The following is a 22,823-nucleotide window of genomic DNA, read 5'->3' as shown; positions in this document are numbered from 1 at the left end:
AGGGTTAGGGAGCTTTCATATTCTTCCCCAAGTCATCATCTTAACTGAACCTTTATTTTTTAAAAATGACAGTGAAATGTCAGGTTGCCCAGCAAATGGCTGTTTTCCCCACTCGTTGTTGTCTGCAGAACCCTATTTTTGTGGGTGTTCTTCCTCCCGTAAGCTAAAGGATGGTGGCCCCTTTGCCAGCCCCAAGGGGTGAATGCTGTGTAGTCAAAGGAAATCATGACAATGTCATTCTCCTTGCCAGAGACAGCTTTAGAGGTAAGGATGTGGCAACTCCAGCCAATAAGAAATTTGGGGAATTCTGCTGCAGGGGGTTGGTGGCTTCTAGGAAAAGATTTTCCTCCTGAAAGAACAGAGATACCCAAAGGGAAATCCTTTTTTCTTATTTTGGATTCAGTTGTGCAAATGTGATGCCTGGAGCCCAGACTGTCATCTTGCAATCATAAAGAGACAAATGTGAAGATGAAGCAACAAAACTTGCTAGGTCAGATAACAAAATCCTATTGTTTAAGCCACTTCTAATCAGGTGTTCTACAAATTGTAGCTGAAAGCACCTTGATAGAATTTCTGATAAGGCCAAGGAGGTGAATGGGGGGGGGGTGAACTGAAGAATGTCTAGAAATCATTTCATCATTTTGATGGTTATCATGATATTAATATACATTTTTGGAATGTGCTTGGAAATTGTAAAAGCATTTCACCTTAACAGCATAATTGACTTTTTGAAGGTAGAATACTCACCAATTCACATTACATTTTTAAAATAAAAAGATTTTCTCATCTCTTGACTCAAGCTGGAAATGAGAGGAGCCAAGCGATTTGTGTGTGAACAAACCTCATTTCAAAAGGAAAAGAGTAGGGCTTCCCTGGGCTCAGTGCTTAAGAATCCGCCTGCCAATGCAAGGGACACAGGTTCCAACCCTGGTCCAGGAAGATCCCACATGCCATGGAGCGACTAAGCCCATGTGCCACAACTACTGAGCCTGTGCTCTAGAGCCCACGAGCCACAACTACTGAGCCCACGAGCCACAACTACTGAAGCCCACACGTCTAGAGCCCAGGCTCCACAACAACAGAAGCCACTGCAATGAGAAGTCCGCACACCGCAACGAAGAAGCCAAAAATAAATAAATAAATAAATAAATAAAATGTTAAAATTAAAAAACTTAAAAAAAATACGTTTAGCACAAAAACAGAAATATAGATCAATGGAACAGGATAGAAAGCCCGGAGATAAACCCACACACATATGGTCACCTTATCTTTGATAAAGGAGGCAAGCATATACAGTGGAGAAAAGACAGCCTCTTCAATAAGTGGTGCTGGGAAAACTGGACAGCTACATGTAAAAGAATGAAATTAGAACACTCCCTAACACCATACACAAAAATAAACTCAAAATGGATTAAAGGCCTAAATGTAAGACCAGACATTATCAAACTCTTAGAGGAAAACATAGGAAGAACACTCTGTGACATAAATCACAGCAAGATCCTTTTTGACCCACCTCCTAGAGAAATGGTAATAAAAACAAAAATAAACAAATGGGACGTAATGAAACTTAAAAGCTTTTGCACAGCAAAGGAAACCATAAACAAGACTAAAAGACAATGCTCAGAATGGGAGCAAATATTTGCAAATGAAGCAACTGACAAAGGATTAATCTCCAAAATTTACAAGCAGTTCATGCAGCTCAGTATCAAAAAAACAAACAACCCAACCCAAAAATGGGCAGAAGACCTGAATAGACATTTCTCCAAAGAAGATATACAGATTGCCAACAAACACATGAAAGGATGCTCAACATCTCTAATCATTAGAGAAATGCAAATCAAAATGACAATGAGATATCATCTCACACCAGTCAGAATGGCCATCATCAAAAAATCTACAAACAATAAATGCTGGAGAGGGTGTGGAGAAAAGGGAACCCTCTTGCACTGTTGGTGGGAATGTAAATGGATACAGTCACTATGGAGAACGGTATGGAGGTTCCCTAAAAAACTAAAAATAGAACTACCATATGACCCAGCAATCCCACTACTGGGCATATACCCTGAGAAAACCATAATTCAAACAGAGTCATGGACCACAATGTTCATTGCAGCTCTACTTACAATAGCCAGGACATGGAAGCAACCTAAGTGTCCATCGACAGATGAATGGATAAAGAAGATGTGGCACATATATACAATGGAATATTACTCAGCCATAAAAAGGAATGAAACTGAGTTATTTGTAGTGAGGTGGATGGACCTAGAGTCTGTCATACAGAGTGAAGTAAGTCAGAAAGAGAAAAACAAATACCGTATGCTAACACTTATATATGGAATCTAAAACAAAAAAAAAAGGTCATGAAGAACCTAGGGGCAAGACGGGAATAAAGATGCAGACCTACTAGAGAATGGACTTGAGGATACGGGAGGGGGCAGGGTAAGCTGGGACAAAGTGAGAGAGTGGCATGGACATATATACACTAGCAAATGTAAAACAGATAGCTAGTGGGAAGCAGCCGCATAGCACAGGTAGATCAGCTCTGTGCTTTGTGGCCACCTAGAGGGGTGGGATAGGGAGGGTGGGAGGGAGGGAGATGCAAGAGGGAAGAGATATGGGGACATATGTATATGTATAACTGATTCACTTTGTTATAAAGCAGAAACTAACACACCATTGTAAAGCAATTATACTCCAATAAAGACGTTAAAAAAAATCTGCTGTATAAAAATAAAATAAAATACATTTAAAAATTAAAGGAAAAGAGTAGACTGTAAGTACACCTGAGAAAATATTCTGTCAGTGAAAAAACTTTCTAGGGTAATAATCCCGAACAGGGAGGGATACATTTGGAGATTGGGATTGACACATACACGGTAGTATATATAAAATAGATAACTAGTAAGGACCTACTGTATAGCACAGTGAACTCTACTCAATACTCTATAATGGCCTATACGGGAAAGGAATCTCAAAAAGAGTGGATATATGCATATGTATAACAGATTCACTTTGCTGTACACCTGAAACTAACACAGCATTATAAAACAACTATACCCCAATAAAAATGAAAAGAAAATAATTCCCAACATTTTCAATTACAAAGGACGTCTTTTAAGGTGACTTCCCACATGATGGTGGTTGAATTTTTAACACCTGTTCATGGTAGGGACTCGAGGGGTGATGACAAAGTTACTTTAAATACAGTGACACTTTTAGTCAGTCCTGTTCTATCACTCACAACAGCATCCCCATGGGTGTGAAAGGCAATTGTACAAATGTGTGCCAGACATCTCTGGATAGTGTCAAACGTCCCTAGTTAGTGGAGAGGAGCGCAATGCCTCTGCAGTTCTTGGAGGTCTGCAGCTCTACAGCTGGGCATCGTTGTTCTAAAAAATTCTGCCACTCCACTTAAGAAGGTCACCTTGTCAGGAGAAGGCGTCGCCAGGGAAGCAGTCTCCTCTGCACTGGGGTGGTGGTGGGGATGGTCCTGAAGCACCACTCCAAAATAGAATTTCTAAATCCTGTTTTGTTTCTTGAGTGCTATCGCTCCTGAGAACCTGACTCATTAACTGTCGAATTTAGGTAATTAAACTAGGAAGCCGACTGATAAGAAATTAAACCAGTATGCATAATGCAGATGTCTACGGAGGATGATATTCCCAGGGCTCTAGGAAACAGGCTAATCAGGCTTCAATCAGGAACTCATCACTCGGAGAGAGAGAAGTAATTCCGGATGGGAGGCAGGGAGGAAGCAGAAGCACAGGCAGAATCTCAAAATCTCTCTGGATGAACCTGTCCTTGGCAGGAGGCAAATGCTGAAACCTCACACAGGGGAGTCTGGGTGAGAAGTTTTCTGATAACCTGCTGCCAAGAGATGCTGCTGCTGCATCCTGCTGTATACTCCGCAGAGATGCTCTGGGTACCAGACCCTGCTTAAACCTGCATTGTTTTAGACGTCCTTGGCCCGATAATTTCCAGAGAAACAACCACACAGAGAGGGTGACAGGGAGGCGTGAGGCATCCCCTCAGGCAGGCTTCTGCAGCGGACACACCTTCTTAGCAGGTTAGGGACCTAGTCTGATAGGGTATCTTGTGCGCTGGGAAAGAAGGGATCAGGGATGTTTCTGAATTCTCAGCTCTGTAGAAATCTCTGCTGATACGAAGTGCCTTTTTTGAAAAAGAGAAGAGGCTCAAAACATCACTCGTATAGTGTAGAGTTGGTATTTCTGAGCTCTTTCCCAGCTGGAAAGATGTTCACAGAGAATACAGTCTCCTGGAAGGGGGCACCCAGAGAAACATGGTCATGGAGGAACAATATATACTGTACTTCCCTCACCCCCTTCCAAATCTTTACAAACTTGGGCCTGAACACTGTAAAATGAACGATCACAGTGGGGCAGGGGCAGGGCGTGAGCTACAGGTTCATATATTAAGCAGCCAACACTCGGTGGTTAAAATGGAGATTCATGAAAAAGAATTACCCACAGTTTGCCAGTAAACATCCCAAATTTATGCTTTTAAGCTATTAGTACTGATAACATGCATGTTTTCTTCAAACAGATTCTCAAAGTCTGCTGTAGTTTTCAGAGCACTCATAGGGAAGTTAAAATTTACTCATAACTTTAAATAAAGAGAACCCATAAAAGAGGGCTGAGTAGATTCACATTGTTAGGGAAGCTTTGTGAAAACAAATGAAGTAATTGGTACAATTGTTAAATGGAATATGAACTCTAGATTAGATACTAGTATTGTATCCATGTTGAATTTCCAGAATTAGATCATCATTCTGTGGCTATGTAAGAGAATGCCTTTGTTCAGAGTATAAGAGAATACACACTGAAGTATTTAGGAATAAAGGGTCAAAAGAGGGAAAGTAAGAATTATAAAGCAAACATGACAAAATATTAATAGGTGAAACTGACTGAAGGATAAATGAATTCTTTGCACTATTCTTAAGGCTCTTCTATTAGCTTGAAAGTATTTCAAAATAAAACATTTACAAACACCAAATGAAGTAATTTTGCGTTGACCTACTTAAACACTACACTTGTTGACCTTCAGTTTTCTCAAGGGGTTGATTTAACACCAAGAGATCTCTTTCAAAAGATTTATCCTATAGCCAAGTCTTTCCAAATTGCAAGGTCACCTTCAGAGGAAAGGAAATTATTGCAACAATCCTTGTCTAGCTCATGCTCCGAAATGACCCCTTGAATAACTGATTGTTTTTTAGATTCCACATATAAGTGAAATAATATGGTATTTGTCTTTCTTAAACAAAAAAAACCCCTCATAGATACAGAGAACAGATTGGCGGTTGCCAGAGGGGAGGGGAGTTAGGGGGGTGGGCGAAATTGGTGGAGGGGATCAAGAGGCACAAACTTCCAGTTATAAAATAAATAAGTCATGGGATGTAATAAACAGCATGGTGATGGAATGGTAAATAGAATTATTGCAGTTATCATTTTGCAGTGTATACAAATATTGAATCATTATGTTGTACATCTGAAACTAATATAATGTTATATGTCAATTATACCTCAATAGAAAAAATAAGGCCTTTGGACATGCAGAAAAAACCTGATATTTTTTCCAACCACAGATTGCCATTTACAATTTGACTATTTGTTTATGTTAATATCAAGTCGCTCATTTGATATTTTATACTTCTGGATCAGTATACCACTTATGTTTGAGCAGAATTTTAGTATTCAGCAGTGCAGCTTTAACAAATGGAGTAAATGCTTATAAAACAAAATTGCCAGGTGAGGTTACAAAATCATAATTAATCACAACAAAACCATTTTCAAATTTGTTTCTAAAATAGTCCCTGAAGTCAAAAAGCCATGAAAGGACTGTATAAGGAATGAAAAGCAAGGAGAAATTGAAAAATTAATTTATTATATGAAGAAACATAAACAATATTTATTAGAGCGAATGGCTGCAGAGAAGCAGCCTGCAAAAGCTCACATCCACAATGTACTGGCTGAGGAGTACTGACACATACAGTCATAACCATAGCACTAATGTTCTAAGGAGGTTTCCAAGAAAATGCCGTATTTGACAATCAATTTTAAAGTTTATTTTTCCCATTTACAAGGCTGAAAAAATTATACCCACATTCAGTTAAAGTCTAGCGGGATCAGGCATTCAAACTGTAAAGCAAAATTAACAAAAGATGCTGCTATATCCTTTATGAAAGATGACATACAAAAATGATAAGCTCATTTGTTATCAAAAGCAATTTCTCAGATTTCAGTGGGTCTTTTTCCTCCAAGTACCATATGTTTGGGTGCTAATTTTTATAAGCAACTGATGGTAAGAGAAAGGGCAACTGTTGAGTTCTCTCCAAGAATAAAGGCCATTTACACTTGCCCTTCCGTAAGGCCAAAGGCCGACATATTCACTTAAGACACTCATGTGAATGATGCTACTTGTTTCTTCTCTAACGGTAAAAAAAAAAACAACAAAAAACAATAACCTGCTATGGATTTGAATAACTATAAAAACAAGTCCTTTAAACATGCATGGCACTTCAAAAATATTTTCAAAGCATTTTCACACCTATTATTTAATTTGTTCTTCTGACAACCTTGTGAGGTAGCCCGGGCAAGTATATCATGCAAATTTTGTGGGTGAGGAAACTGAGGCATAGAACAATGAACTAACTTGCAGGGCTGGACAGGGAGATGCCAGCCTCTACACTGCACTGTCTCCAGTAATGAAGAAAGTCTAAACGTGTTTGATGATCTTATTTCAATATATTTCGAGGAAACACTTCACCTCCATCCAGCCAAATGATAATGAATCAGCTGGAGTATCTGTTGCGACAAGTTATGGCATATAATTAATTAGACAAAGCACGGAGAGTTTTAAAAATTGGAATTATTACTGAAAAAGACATTTTAACTCTCAAGATAGGAGGAAATTTGCTGGTTTGTCTTTAGGGCAACCTAGTTCTGCAGTCTGAGCTATAATTTTGCCATTTCAGAGGTATAATACAAATAATTTAAAAACAAGATTTCTCAGTTCACTATGACTTAAATTGTGGCCATGAAGAAAAAAAGCAGTGGTTTCTCTTCCCCAAAGTGACTAGACATATATGGCCCCAAAGCAGGGGTATCTGCATATCAAGAGTTAAAGATGACAAAATGTTCAATTTAGTTACCAAACCTCTTTATCCTTTTAAATGTGGCTTATAATTGGGCTTTAGGAGTGTGACAGACCATCACTGTCAGTTTGGTTTGGGGTCACTCAATATGCTTACCTATATTCTACCTTAAAATGATTTTAAATGTATTTGAAGGCCCAGATTTTGTAGTGGTTCTTGAGACAGGCTTCCAAACCAAGGCTGGGGAAGTACCAGTCTCTCCATCCCTGTCTAATTCTGACCACAACTCCTACTCAAACTCACCATTTTAACCTGTCCCCTGACAAACTAGCTGTTAGAAACTCGATGGGTCAGAAAGTTCAGCCATTATGGGTCCTAAGACTGTCAACCCTGATCGACCTGCAATGTCCAGCCTCGTCAGTGACAGGTCACCTGCTCCCAGGTGTTTCATTATCAAGGTTTTTATGGTAGAAATAATGGTACTAGATCCAGGCATTTTTCCAAGACAACTGAGGATATTCTACAAATCCTTTTATGAAAGAAATACGGTTCCAGATCAAAGGAGAAATTATACTGAAGATAGGAGAGTGTAGGAGGATAAGATTGAAGTTCTTATTCAAATTAACTCATAATCATACCAAATCAAAATGCATTCAGTTAAAGATAAAAATCTTCTGGTCATGTCAGCTCTTTGCAAAATTTAAAAGTTTCTGAAGTCAACATCTAACTGAAGTTGGGGAACCCTTTTCCTTCAAATAATGAAAATTAAAATGGCCTATATACATATGCTAGGTGAGAAATTTCTGTGGAGTTTTCTAGAAAAACTTAGGTTAACCAAGGTAACTCTTGTCTAAAACTTTCCTGACAGGCAAGGAAGAGGTGGAGGAAAGACTATGAGTTTTACTTTCTTCTTTCCTAAGAAGGCAAATCCTAGCAAATTCTACTAGGAATTTCCCAGAACTGTAAGACAGGACTGAACCTCGATGAGGTTAAGCCTACCTTCCAGCAGATTCATCTTAAACCATCACAAGAAGGTAAGAATTCTGCTTATAAAAGCCTAAGTCACTTTGATATTTTAACAACCCTCTTGATCCAGAGTTTCTTCAACATACTGAAGGAACACAACTTTCCTAAAATTCTAGGGCTTCCATAACCAAATCTAGAATTCAATTTTGCATCCATGGATCCTTGAGAATAAAGTCTCCAAATCCAGACTTTTGAGTCAATTAGAGATAGCAGGCCAAGGCTGCTACAGCTGGTTATGTACAAAGAGCCCTAATGAGATGAAAATGGAACATCTGTCTATTCAAAAACCAAACTTGAACAGCCCTCTCTGAAAACTCTGACAGGAATGTTGTGGCTGATGGCAAAACCCCAGTAACCATCTGTGGTCATCAGACAGCTCTTGGGTGAAAACTACGTTCAGGGATAATAAAACATTAGGCTACCTAGACCAGCAGTCCAGAAAACTAGAAAACAAGTAAGGTAAGCCCCTGCCCTCATTCTACCTGATGGATCTAACCAGCCCAACTCAGATATCATGGGTACTTTGTCAATGAAAAGGCCAGTAACGCCTGGGAGAACATGGTCAACTGTGAATGGTGGTGCCTTAGGCTGCCCCTGCAACACTCAGGGGTTTCCCTGGCTTCTCTCCATGGTTCCCACACGCCCGCCCAAGAGCTCTCTAAAGGGGAGAGACTCACAAGGAGTTGAGAGATAACGTCCTGCTTTGTTAACTGTGCAGGGCCCATGACTTGTATGAAGAACAGGCATCAACCCAGCAAACAATACATCTGTGCCTCAAGAGACTCAGGTCCCATTAAGCAGAAAAGAGCTCATCGGCATTCAAGATCTGGCTGGGCATAGAACTTATTTTACTGCTAGAAGGGGTTTCCTCTCTGTCTGCGGGTGACCTTAGATCTGTCTTTTCTGCAGACTCAGAGGATTTCCGCCGCCTGCAGTCACAGCAAGAACACTTTAGCCACTCCTGAAAGCTTTCAGAAACACTAGAGGAAAAGAGCTTTTTGCAAGGGTGGAAGAACTGATAGAACACGATCATGAACAGAATGGCCGTGCAGTACCCGATGAGCAACTGCAGGATCAGCAGGGGTGCGCACACATACATATAGATGTCAGTCTTGTAAAGATACCACATGAGGAGGAGGAAGGCGTTCTCGATGAATCTCAACATGTAGTACACCAGCAGCTGGTACCAGTTCTGGGACTTGCTGATGAGGTCGGGGTTGTTGATTTTCAGCTGTACCGCTGACCAGCAGAACATGTTGATCCCGGCGTAGAGTAAGGTGAGGAAGCACAGCACGATGGTGGTGCCCACCCGACTGAGGGCCTTCTCGATGTTCTCAGGGAAGGGGGAGCCACTGCACCAGAAGAGGATCCAGGGGTAGAAGAGGAAGGTGAGGAAGTTGATGAGTATGTCTATCACCACCCAGGTCTTCAGGACAGAGGTAAAGAGGACCAGGACAATGACTCGAGTGGCAATCTCAAAGCTCCTCCAGAGGAAGATACAGACATAGGCCAGGGGCTTCACTTTGACATCATATTCATCGTATTTGATCTTGATGGCTAGGATGTTACAGCGCAAGGCTCCATACACGATGGACAGTAGGGAGAGGACCATGAAGAGACCTGAGGAGAGAAGAGAAAGAGCGCTCTCAAGTCTCACCTACACCAAGAATCCTACTGTGGTGGCCGCTGGCAGTCCCCTACCCATATTCCTTGGACCCCTCTGTTGCATGTGCACGGGCTGCCTTCCAGCTGTCAGTGTCTGCTCACTGCACCTGAGGGCTTTTCCCAGGGCTGCAGAAGCCTGCTGTGCCCAGGTGCTGGGCAGGCTGAAGTGCCCAGGAATGAATACCCCTGGGAGAGCCCTTCAACACCCCAATCCTAGGCCTGAGAAGAGCTGGAATATAACGAGCCTGGTTCCCCTACCGTTTGGGTAGAATAACTCAGACGTGTGTGTTCTATACTGTTTACCGGTGTTTCCTCATAGGATCACTTTCTAGTCACCCACGGTGACCGTTGTCTAATACCAACGTTGTCACCTTTATTGGCCGCCTTCCCTTCCCTGTCTCACTTCCCTTCTCCCATGCTTCTTATACCTTCCTCCAGACAGACATGCACTCAAATGCTTGTCTCAGGGTCTGCTTCAGGGTCAACTGAGACTAAAACACCTTTCAGACCCCAGCTGCTCTGTCTGAATATGTAGAGTCCTTTACATGGTGCGTTTTGTTTCCTCAATCAGCTTATAAGCTCCTGAGGAGTCAAGAGTGACCATGTCTGATATTTCTTCTTGATACCCTCAACATAGACCAGTGTAGACACTGAAACAGAAAGCACTCAATAATAAATTGTTCATGAGTTCCTCTGTATCTGCAAGACCTTCTAAATTTATATACTGACTATAGATTGCTCACTTTTCTTTGCTCTTCAGTTATATTCTTAAATTCCATACAGTGCTGAAGAAACGAGAACCTCACTGTTACTGAGAGTCAATCTGTCTTGGTCTAAAAGGCCGTAATGTTTCAAGAGGTCTCAACTCTAGCTGTTTATTCCTTAAAATGACTGATGGCTAATGGGTTTACCCGGTTTATACCGAGCAGCATTGTTAGGGGACGAGATGTGGCTCATTTGAATGGAGCATGGTACTACGTCTCAGAGCATGACACTGCTGGCTGTGAGTTCTATTATCTAAAAAATGTACTGCCAACCCATGAGCACAGACTGTGTGGTCAAATCTGAAATACAACCACTTACTGCAGGCTGCCACGACCTCCAAACATTGGAGCAGGGAGGAACCGAGAGTCTGGCTGGGTTCTGTTTTCTCGCCCATAAAATTGAGATAATACCTTCCATGCCTACCTCCAACGTACATATAACAAAACTGTCTTTACTTATAATTTAAAATGCATGGGAATAAAGGGTTCGTTTTCTTATTTAAGTTCTGAATCAATGGAAAACATCTACATTTGATGGGCATAAAAGTTCGGAAGCTTGGGTAGTTAGTTGCCTGGGAGAAGCTCAGTTTTACTCAAAGCATCAACTCCTCTCATAGTCTTTTGGCACTGATTTAAATCATCGATATCATTCTCTGGGAAGACTGTCATCTACTAATCAAATTTAAAAGATAGAAATACTATCACAGGAGTAGCCCTGGGAAGTAATTGGACTGAGTTATTTTTTCTGAGAGGCTAGTTCAGTGGAGCATTATAAAGCAGTACATACTGCTGATACACTGTTTTTATTGAAATACAGTTGATTTACAATGTGTTAATTTCTGCTGTACAGCAAAGTGACTCAGTTATACATATAGATTCTTTTTTATATTCTTTTCCATTATGGTTTATCCCAGGTGATATACTTTTATATGTATGGCTCCAAATTTCTACAGACCTTAAGAATCTAGTATTGGATCCTTTTCTTTCAGTCCTTCTGTTTTTTCTACTACAAGAAACATAACTTCAAATGTAGAATATGAGCTAAGCATAAATTATCATGTAAATTATGTATTCATACACATGCAGTATTTACACTGTTATATTTATGGTACTTTATCTCCAAGTTACTTATTACTTTTACCAATGCAATGACCCAAACAATTTTTTAAGCGTCTATCCATTTTTCTCGTTAGGTCAATTATTTCCAAATTACGTTTTTTTCTCTATCAAGAGAGTTAGCCAATTATTACGCAATTGCAGTTGGTGCTTAGTAGGAATTAACTGCTGAAGCCTTCTGAGAATGCTAAGAAATTACTGTGAAATCACTGACTTCAATCATCATTCCCAATGTTGGGTGCTCCCTGCAAAATGTCGCCCTAGAAAGGGGCCAGGAGGAGACATATACTTGGGAGACAAGAAGCTTGAACAAAATGCTTGGAATGTACATTTCTACCTCTAGAGTTAAGCTGTTATCTAATGAATGGCTAGGATGATATTTATGCAAATACCTACTTATTCAGACTTAAGTGGAGAAAAGTTCCTGACATCATTTCCCAACCTTCTCTTCCCACAGTCAACACAACAGGGGATCAGTTGGTGGTCCCGCCCTTTTAAGTGGCACGCCATAGAAGTCTAACAGCCCTTAATAATCTTTTTTTCTAAACATCTTTATTGGGGTATAACTGCTTTACAATGGTGTGTTAGTTTCTGCTGTATAACAAAGTGAATCAGCTATACATATACATATATCCCCATATCCCCTCCCTCTTATGTCTCCCTCCCACCCTCCCTGTCCCACCCCTCTAGGTGGTCACAAAGCACTGAGCTGATCTCCCTGTGCTATGCGGCTGCTTCCCACTAGCTATCTATTTTACATCTGGTACTGTATATATATGTCCATGCCACTCTCTCACTTCGTCCCAGCTTACTCTTCCCACTCCCCGTGTCCTCAAGTCCATTCTCTATGTCTGCGTCTTTATTCCTGTCCTGTCCCTAGGTTCATCAGAATCATTTTTTCTTTTTTAGATTCCATATATATGTGTTAGCATACAGTATTTGTTTTTCTCTTTCTGACTTACTTCACTCTGTATGACAGACTGTGGGTCCATCCACCTCACTACAAATAACTCAATTTCGTTTCTTTTTATGGCTGAGTAATATTCCATTGTATATATGTGCCACATCTTCTTTATCCATTCATCTGTCGATGGGACACTTAGGTTGCTTCCATGTCCTGGCTATTGCAAATAGTGCTGCAATGAACATTGTGGTACATGACTCTTTTTGAATTATGGTTTTCTCAGGGTATATGCCCAGTAGTGGGATTGCTGGGTCATATGGTAGTTCTATTTTTAGTTTTTTAAGGGACCTCCATGCTGTTCTCCATAGTGGCTGTATCAATTTACATTCCCACCAACAGTGCAACAGGGTTCCCTTTTCTCCACACCCTCTCCAGCATTTCTTGTTTGCAGATTTTTTGATGATGGCCATTCTGACCGGTGTGAGGTGATACCTCATTGTAGTTTTGATTTGCATTTCTCTAATGATTAGAGATGTTGAGCATCCTTTCATGTGTTTGTTGGCAATCTGTATATCTTCTTTGGAGAAATGTCTATTTAGGTCTTCTGCCCATTTTTGGATTGGGTTGTTTGTTTTTTTGATATTGAGCTGCTTGTATGTTTTGGAGATTAATCCTTTGTCAGTTGCTTCGTTTGTAAATATTTCCTCCCATTCTGAGGGTTGTCTTTTCGTCTTGTTTATGGTTTCCTTTGCTGTGCAAAAGCTTTTAAGTTTCATTAGGTCCCATTTGTTTATTTGTGTTTTTATTTCCATTTCTCTAGGAGGTGGGTCAAAAAGGATCTTGCTGCGATTTATGTCATAGAGTGTTCTGCCTATGTTTTCCTCTAAGAGTTTGATAGTGTCTGGCCTTACATTTAGGTCTTTAATCCATTTTGAGTTTATTTTTGTGTATGGTGTTAGGGAGTGTTCTAATTTCCTTCTTTTACGTGTAGCTGTCCAGTTTTCCCAGCAGCACTTATTGAAGAGGCTGTCTTTTCTCCACTATATCCTTGCCTCCTTTATCAAAGATAAGTTGACCATATGTGTGTGGGTTTATCTCTGGGCTTTCTATCCTGTTCCATTGATCTATATTTCTGTTTTTGTGCCAGTACCATACTGTCTTGATTACTGTAGATTTGTAATATAGTCTGAAGTCAGGGAGCCTGATTCCTCCAGCTCCGTTTTTCTTTCTCAAGATTGCTTTGGCTATTTGGGGTCTTTTGTGCTTCCATACAAATTGTGAAATTTTTTGTTCTAGTTCTGTGAAAAATGCCATTGGTAGTTTGATAGGGATTGCACTGAATCTGTAGATTGGTTTGGGTAGTAGAGTCATTTTCACAATGTTGATTCTTCTAATCCAAGAACATGGTATATCTCTCCATCTACTTGCATCATCTTTAATTTCTTTCATCAGTGTCTTATAATTTTCTGCATACAGGACTTTTGTCTCCTTAGGTAGGTTTATTCCTATTTTATTCTTTTTGTTGCAGTGGTAAATGGGATGTTTCCTTAATTTCTCTTTCAGATTTTTCATCATTAGTGTATAGGAATGCAAGAGATTTCTGTGCATTAATTTGGTATCCTGCTACTTTTCATATTCTCATTTCCTATGTGAGTGTGTGGAGTGGAGGGGGGAGGTCGGAGGGCATTTTGCTCTTTTTATCTTTTATTAGAAGGTAAGACATCACTTTGGGTAAAGCTAAAAGGAAGGCTTTGGCAATATTCCAAACCCCTGCCGCACTTACAAAGTTTCTTCCCACTCAGTTCCAGCCAAACGAACTCCTTCCAAAGGAACTCTTCCTATTTCACAGAGAAATTAATTGTTATTAGGAATGAATTTGCTAATTTCCTGACTTGACATCAAGACCTTAATCTTTGTGTTAAGTGGTGGAGAACATTTTATTCCTCAGGATTCCTCTTCGGACGGGAATTCTATTTGTAGGACAAGGCAAGCACTTTCTCTGTGGCTTATCCTAGCATTCATTATAATAGCCTCTCAATTTTCTGTATGTAGGAAAATTTCTATTGATATAATAATAACGCTAAAAGGAAGAAAGGAGGGAGGGAAAGAAGGAAGGAAAGAAGGAAGGAAGGAAGGAAGGGAAGGAGGGAGGGGAGAGAGGGAGGGAGGGAGGGAGGGAAGGGGGAAGGAGAAAGGAAAGAGGAAGGAAAAAAAAGGGTGAGGGAGGACCCTTCCCTTTACCCTACACTCCTTTCTGTCTACTGCCACACTCTCTTTGACACTTTTCCTCAACACTCTTACCACTAATCAAAACACTCGTTTTCCATTCCTCAGCTCCTTGCAGTCTGGATTCTAGTCTTGCTCCTTCCTCATCTCTCTGCAACATTTGACATTGTTCATTCCCACTTTCTTGAAACTTCTTCTGTGGAAGTGATCACATCATTTTCTCCTAATCATCCTCTCACTTATCTTGCAGTCCCTTCTCAATTTCATTCATAGGCACATCTTTCTCTTCTACTCAGGAACCATGGTTTTATTTTTCTCCTTCCTACCAGATTTCTCTTCCGAGATATCTTTATAGGCGTCTCAAAACAAAACAAAACACAAAACTTATATTTCCTTGAAAATCTCCTCTTACATTCCCTCTAGCAGCTCACAACACCATCACTCCAGATCATTCTATCCAGAAATTTACATGTTAACTAGGACTTTTCACCTTCCTCTCCCATCCCACTCAAATAGATCTCTAAGCTCTTGCTACTCAGTGAGGCTCATGGACCAGAAGTACTGACATTGACTGGGGGTCAATGAAGTGCTCTAGCTTAGACCCTGAGATTCTGACTCAGAATCTCTATTTTTACACGATTTTCCGTTTTTCTCAGCCTTCAGTGTATGACCACTGAAGTCTGAGAAGTACTGCTCTAAGCTCATTTCCTCCTCCCTTTCTGGCTCTGTCCCTTGTTAACTCTCATAATGGCTCTTACCACAGGGTCCTAACTCATTTGTTTCTCTGCCACCAGCCTTCCTCTTCTCTTCGTCTGCCTGGATAAACCCTACTTGTTCTTCAAGTTTCAGTTAAAGTGTTACCGCCTCAATGATGCCTTTCCTCAGCCTTTATTCAACTATATTTATTCAGTTGTGCTAAATGCTTCCAAGACTCTTCTAAGCTCAGTTAACTGACACTCTACTGGGAACTCACAGTCACTTAATGCATACGTCTCTTTCATCACTTGGTACCTTTGGTTTAGTGCAATCTCCTAGAGGTAGCTACTGTTTCATACAGATTTTTATTACCAGCACCTAGTACAGTGACTGGCACAAAGTTGGTAACTGATATGTCTGTTGAATAAATGAATTAAAAATTGTACAATCTGTGACCTGCCCCCTTTTTTTTTTTAACCATTGAATGAGGAATTGAAGCTCCAAATCTCTCACAGACACGACTGAAGTGAGCCATGAGAACTCTCAAAGCCCCTTCCCAGATGGTGACTTCTGGGGTTATGGGCTTCCTATGCAAATACATCTGCTTTATGTGCCTTTCTCAATCAAGAAGTTGCACGTGTTTCCAGCACTTCCAGAGACATAGGATCTAAATTAGAAAAGGTCTTTGAGATTTAAGTTTACACCGGAAAAAAAAAAAAAACTCTTCTAGGTAAATGAGAGGCTTGCAAAACAGGAAGATTTAGGAACAGTGCAGTACTTTCTGACCACAGGAATACCTAAGGAAGCTAAGTCCTGCTTCAGGATGTTGGGTCCAGCCAGGATTAATACAAGCCTGGATTATCTCAGCAGTGTTATCTTCCTGGTCAGTTATCCAGATCACTGTTCTTGCTGGATTCCATGACTTACTCTTACTTGAGTTACCTTTGACCATGTATTACAGGACCCAGTGTTCTGCTTTAATTCCACCCCAGGCCCTGACAACTGGTCAGCAAACTGTTTTTTTTTTTTTTTAACATCTTTATTGGAGTATAATTGCTTTACAGTGGTGTGTTGGTTTCTGCTGTATAACAAAGTGAATCAGCTATACGTATACATATATCCCCATATCCCCTCCCTCTTGCGTCTTCCTCCCACCCTCCCTATCCCACCCCTCTAGGTGGTCACAAAGCACTGAGCTGATCTCCTTGTGCTATGTGGCTGCTTCCCACTAGCTATCTGTTTTACATTTGGTAGTGTATATATGTCCATGCCACTCTCTCACTTCATCCCTTACCCTTCCCCCTCCCCATGTCCTCAAGTCCATTCTCTACGTCTGCGTCAGCAAACTGTTAATGAAGAGAGTGAAAATGAGAGAGATCGTCATCACCATGAGCTTGCACCCACATCTGCCACCTTCTCCCCCCGGTTGCTATCATAAATATTGCTTTGGTCCTTTATTGTAACAGCCTTATTGAGACATAATTCGCATACCATACAATTCACAATTTAAAGTGTACAATTCAATGTTTCTTTTTTGTTAACAATAATTTTATTATCACAGTTATTACTGAACAATTATGATGTCCCCAACACCATGCACTTTACATATATGATCACATTTAATCCTTATCAGTTGGTTCTAGTTTATACCCATTTTCCAGATGAGAAAGATGAGGTTAAATAGCTTTCCCAATGTCATACAACTAGTAAGTGGTCATGCTGGGATTGAGAACTGTTTGTCTCTAAACTCTTTTTTTTTAGTTGGAGTATAGTTGCTTTACAATGTTGTGTTAGTTTCTGCTGTACAGCAAAGTGAATCAGCTATACGTATACATATATCCCCTCTTTTTTGGATTTCCTTCCCGTTTAGGTCACCATAGAGCACTGAGTAGAGTTCCCTAAGGAGGCAAGAAAATACAATGGAGAAAAGACAGTCTCTTCAATAATTGGTGCTGGGAAAACTGGACAGCTACACGTAAAAGTATGAAATTAGAACACTCCTTAACACCATACACAAAAATAAACTTAAAATGGACTAAAGACCTAAATGTAAGGCCAGACACTATAGAACTCTTAGAGTAAAACCTAGGCAGAACACTCTTTGACATAAATCGCAGCAAGATCCTTTTTGACCCACCTCCTAGAGAAATGGAAGTAAAAACAAAAATAAACAAATGGGACCTAATGAAACTTAAAAGCTTTTGCACAACAAAGGAAACCATAAACAAGATGAAAAGACAAACCTCAGAATAGGAGAAAATATTTTCAATGTTTCTCTAAAAGTAGATTCGCAAATATATGAATCTACCTTTAGTACGTTTCATCACCAGAGTCACTTTTAGTACGTTTTCATCACTTCAAAAAGAAACCCTGTACACTTTAGCTCTCATTCCTCTACCCACCTCCCCCACCCAGTCCTAAGCAACCACTAACTACTTTCTGTCTCTATAGATTTCCTTACCCTGGACTTCTGTATGAATGAAATCATATCATGTGTGGTCTTTTGTGACTGGTTTCTTTCACTTAGCATAACATTTTCAACACTCATCTATCTTGTAGTATGCATCAGTCCTTCATTCCATTTCATGGTCAAATAATATTCCATTGTATGGATATACTACATTTTTCTTATCCATTCATCAGCTGATGAAAATTTGGGTTGTTTCCACCTTCTGGCTATTGTGAATAGTGCTTCTACAAACATTTGTGTATGAATTTTTTTTTTTTTATTTGGCTGCATTGGGTCTTCGTTGCTGCACACGGGTTTTCTCTAGTTGTGGCGAGCAGGGGCTACTCTTGGTTGTGGTGCGCGGGCTTCTCATTGCAGTGGCTTCTCTTGTTGCGGAGCACGGGCTCTAGGCACGTGGGCTTCAGTAGTTGTGGCTCGCGGGCTCTAGAGTGCAGGCTCAGTAGCTGTGGCACACAGGCTTAGCTGCTCTGCGGCATGTGGGATCTTCCCGGACCAGGGCTCGAACCCGTGTCTCCTGCATTGGCAGGCGGATTCTTAACCACTGCACCACCAGGGAAGTCCCTATGAATATGCTTTTATTTCTCTTGGGTCTATAAGAGTAGAGTTGCTGGGTCATATGGTAACTTTGTGTTTAATTATTTGAGGAACTGCCAGACTGTATTCCAAAGTGATTGCACCATTTTACATTCCCACCAGCAGTGTATGAAAGTTCCAATTTCTCCGCACCCTCACCAATGTTTGTTATTATTATTAACTTCAATTTTTATTATAACTTTTTGATTCTAGTCATGCCAGTGGGTGTGAAGTTGTACCCCTTTGTGATTTTGATTTGCGTTTTCATGATGACTAATGATGTAGAGCATCTTTTCATGTGCTTATTGGCCATTTGTACATCTTCCTTAGTTGCTTTGGTTCTTAACTATAGAACAAACTCATAATAGATTTCACACTTTCTCATATGTATCCCAAAAACTCTACCAGAATTCAAAGGCCAGATTTGCATAGACTTATTTAAGAACAATATATTAGCTTCACCCTCAGGTGTCAATGAGCATTTAAAATGAAAAAAAAAGCGTACAATTCTGTCTTCTCATGCTTTTTAACTTCCCTTAAAAAGGCATTAAAAAGCAAAAAAGAGGATTTCCATGCTGACAATGGCAGATTAGTTTGTTTTGGTTCAATATTTCTGCCAAGAACAACTGGACAAACACCTGTTTAAAGGCATCAGAGATCTACCAAAGAAAGCAGTCAGTACTTTCGGGCCAAGATCTTAAAGAGAAGAAAAGTCCTAAGAGAAAATTCTGAAGCTGCTCTTCCCCTTAAGACACATGCCCATATGATACCGGGTACAGTATTATGGAACGTGAACACAGCTTTCAGCGGTCTCTCAAATCTGGTGGGTGTGGGAGCAAATATTGACATTGTGGCCCTATAATGGTCCTGGAGACAGCCAAAGCTTTCTGGTTGGAACCCCAAAGACTAGACACTAGGAGTAAGGGTGACCAGAAATAGATAATCCCTCATAAAGGCTGAAGTACACATTTCAACCAACTCAAGTTATGACTGGATCAATTCAATCCATACCTAACCAAATTACCTGTCATAAACAAAAGTAAAATCTTCCTGGAGAAAGAGAACTCATCCAGAGACTCAAAGTATCTCTTTTTCTTTAATATAAGCATCTGACATTTAATTAAAAATAACATGGCAGGCCAACAAGAAAAACAAAAAAATAATCTAAATCCAGGAATTCAAATATACCCATAGGAAATAGAGATATTGTAATTATCTCACATGGACTTAAAAATATTCATAATTACCCTGAGGAAACCATAATTCAAAAAGAGTCATGTACCACAATGTCCATTGCAGCACTATTTACAATAGTCAGGACATGGAAGCAACCTAAGTGTCCATCGACAGATGAATGGATAAAGAAGATGTGGCACATATATACAATGGAATATTACTCAGCCATAAAAAGAAACGAAATTGAGTTATTTGTAGTGAGGTGGATGGACCTAGAGTCCGTCGTACAGAGTGAAGTAAGTCAGAAAGAGAAAAACAAATACCGTATGCTAACGCATATATATGGAATCTAAAAAAACAGTGCTGATGAACCTAGTGCCAGGGCAGGAATAAAGATGCAGATGTAGAGAATGGACTTCAGGACACAGGGAGGGGGAAGGGTAAGCTGGGACGAAGTGAGAGAGTGGCATGGACATATATACACTATCAAATGTAAAATAGATAGCTAGTGGGAAGCAGCTGCATAGCACAGGGAGATCAGCTCAGTGCTTTGTGACCACCTAGAGGGGTGGGATAGGGAGGGTGGGAGGGAGACACAAGAGGGAGGGGATATGGGGATATATGTATATGTATAGCTGATTCACTTTGTTATACAGCAGAAACTAACACACCATTGTAAAGCAATTATACTCCAATAAAGATGTTAAAAATATTCATAATTAATATGTTTAAGAAATTATGACAAGATAGAGAATTTATCAGAGACTGGAAACTATTCTAAAAACTCAAATGAAAATTCCAGAACTGAAAAATACAATAAGGGCCATTAAGAAATCAACAGATGGGTTTAATAGAATAGAAATCGCTATAAAGATTATAAGCAGAAGGCAAGTCAGAAGAAAATGGAGAAACAAAAAAGCACGAGAGACTTATGGCAAAGTGAAAATGTTGGAGAGAGAGAGAGAGAAGAGAAGAAGAAGAATGGGTCAGAAGCAATACTTAAAGTGATAAAGCCTAAGAATTTTCCCAAACTGCTAAAATATCAAACTAAAGCCCAAGTAGGATAAATACGAAGAAAACCTCAACTAAGCATGTTAAAACTGCAGAACATCAAAGTCAAAGTGAAAACCTTAAAAAGCAGTTAGAAACAAACGAACAACCAAAAATCAGATGAATTTCAAAGGAGCAACAATAACAAGAACAGCTGGCATCTCAACAGAAATAATGGAAGCCAGAAGACAAAGGGATGGTAACCTCAAAGTGGGAGGAAAGTAACCACTAACCTAGTCTTCCAAACACAAAGATGAAGGTAAAAGAAAGACATTTTATGACAAAACAAAAATGAGGGTAATTTTCACTAGTAGATCTACTCTAAAGAAAATACTAAAGGTAGCATTTCAGACCCAATGAAAATGATCCCACATGGAAGCATGGAGATACAGGAAGGTCTCAACAGACACCAAAAGGATAAATACAACTCAATTTTTATAATCAGCCAAAAGACTTGCATAGTCACTTGACACACACACACACACACACACCAAAATGGTCACTAAAAACACGAAAAGGAAGTCAAGCTCATTAGCCATCAGGAAATGCAAATTCAAACTAAAATGAGACACTACTACACACCCACTGTAATACTGAAAGTAACAGCAAGTGTTGGCAAGGATATGGAGCAACTGGAACTCTTATACACTGCTTGTGGGAGTGTAAAGTGGTATAATGACTTTTGCAGTTTCTACTAAAGCTAAACATAGGCATTTCCTGTGACCAGCAATTCTACCCCTGAGTATAGATGTAACAGAACTGCATATATATAGGCATACTAAAAGGCATGTATGAGGATATTTTCAGCAGCATTATTTTTAATCCCAATCTGGAAAAAACCTAAATATTAATCAAGAGAAGAATGTATCAATTCATTGTGGTATATTCATACAATGGAATATTACATTACACAGCAATGCTAAAGAACAAAGTTCTGCTGCAAGTCACAACATGGATAACTCTCACAAATATAATGTTGAATGAAAGAAGCTAGACCTCTGATTCCATTTATATCAACTTTTTAAAAACCAGGAAAAATTAATCTGTGATGTTAGAAGTCAGCTTGGAGAACAGTTGATTTGCAATGTTGGGTTAGTTTCAGGTGTACAGCAAAGTGAATCAGTTATACATGTACATACATCTATTCTTTTTCACATTCTTTTCCCATGTAGGTTATTACAGAGTACTGAGTAGAATTCCCTGTGCTATACAGTAGGTCCTTGTTGATTATCTGTCTTACACATAGTAGCCTGTATATGTTAACCCCAACTTCCTAATTTATCCCTCCCCCCACCTTTCCCCTTTGGTAACCATAAATTTATTTTCTGAGTCTGTGAGTCTGTTTCTGTTTTGTAAATAAGCTCATCTGTATAATTTTTAAAGATTCCATGTATAAGTGATATCATATGGTATTTGTCTTTCTCTGTCTGGCTTCCTTCACTTAGTATGATGATCTCTAGGTCCATCCATGTTGCTGCAAATGGCATTATTTCATTCTTTTTTATGGCTAATATTCCATTGTATACATGTACCACGTATTCTTTATCCATTCATCTGTCGATGGAGATTTAGGTTGTTTCCATGTCTTGGCTACTGTAAACAGTGATACGATGAACACTTGGGGTGCATGTATCTTTTCAAATTATAGTTTTCTCTGGATGTATGCCCAGAAGTGGGATTGCTGGATCATATGGCAGCTGTATTTTCAGTTTTGTAAGGAACCTCCATACTGTTCTCCATAGTGGCTGTACCAATTTACATTCCCACCAACTGTGTAGGAGGGTTCCCTTTTCTCCACACCCTCTCCAGCATTTACTGTTTGTAGACTTTTTTTTTTTTTTTTGGCTGCGCCGCATGGCACGTGGGATCTTAGTTCCCCAACTGGGGATTGAACCTGCACCCCCTGCAGTGGAAGCACAGAGTCTTAACCACTGGACTGCCAGGGAAGTCCCTGTCCGTAGACTTTTTGATGATGGCCATTCTGACCAGTATGAGGTGATACTGCATTGTAGTTTTAATTTGCATTTCTCTAATAATTAGTGATGT

At 39.8% G+C, this 22,823-nt stretch overlaps 1 protein-coding gene across 1 annotated transcript in view; it reads right to left on the bottom strand.

Moving 5' to 3' along the window:
- Nucleotides 1–8,429: 8,429 nt before the first annotated feature.
- The window catches only part of XK (X-linked Kx blood group antigen, Kell and VPS13A binding protein), a 57,351-nt gene continuing 42,957 nt past the window's right edge, over nucleotides 8,430–22,823 (bottom strand). Inside the window, exon 3 of the mRNA XM_068533697.1 lies at nucleotides 8,430–9,757. Coding sequence (XP_068389798.1) covers nucleotides 8,931–9,757 — 827 coding nt within the window. The 3' untranslated portion in view covers nucleotides 8,430–8,930. The remainder of the gene's footprint in view (nucleotides 9,758–22,823) is intronic.

The sequence above is a fragment of the Eschrichtius robustus genome, chromosome X, assembly GCF_028021215.1.
Source record: "Eschrichtius robustus isolate mEscRob2 chromosome X, mEscRob2.pri, whole genome shotgun sequence".
Classification (NCBI taxonomy): Eukaryota; Metazoa; Chordata; class Mammalia; order Artiodactyla; family Eschrichtiidae; genus Eschrichtius; species Eschrichtius robustus.
The sequence above is the reverse complement of the archived record's forward strand: the minus strand, read 5'-3'. Positions and strand labels throughout refer to the sequence as shown.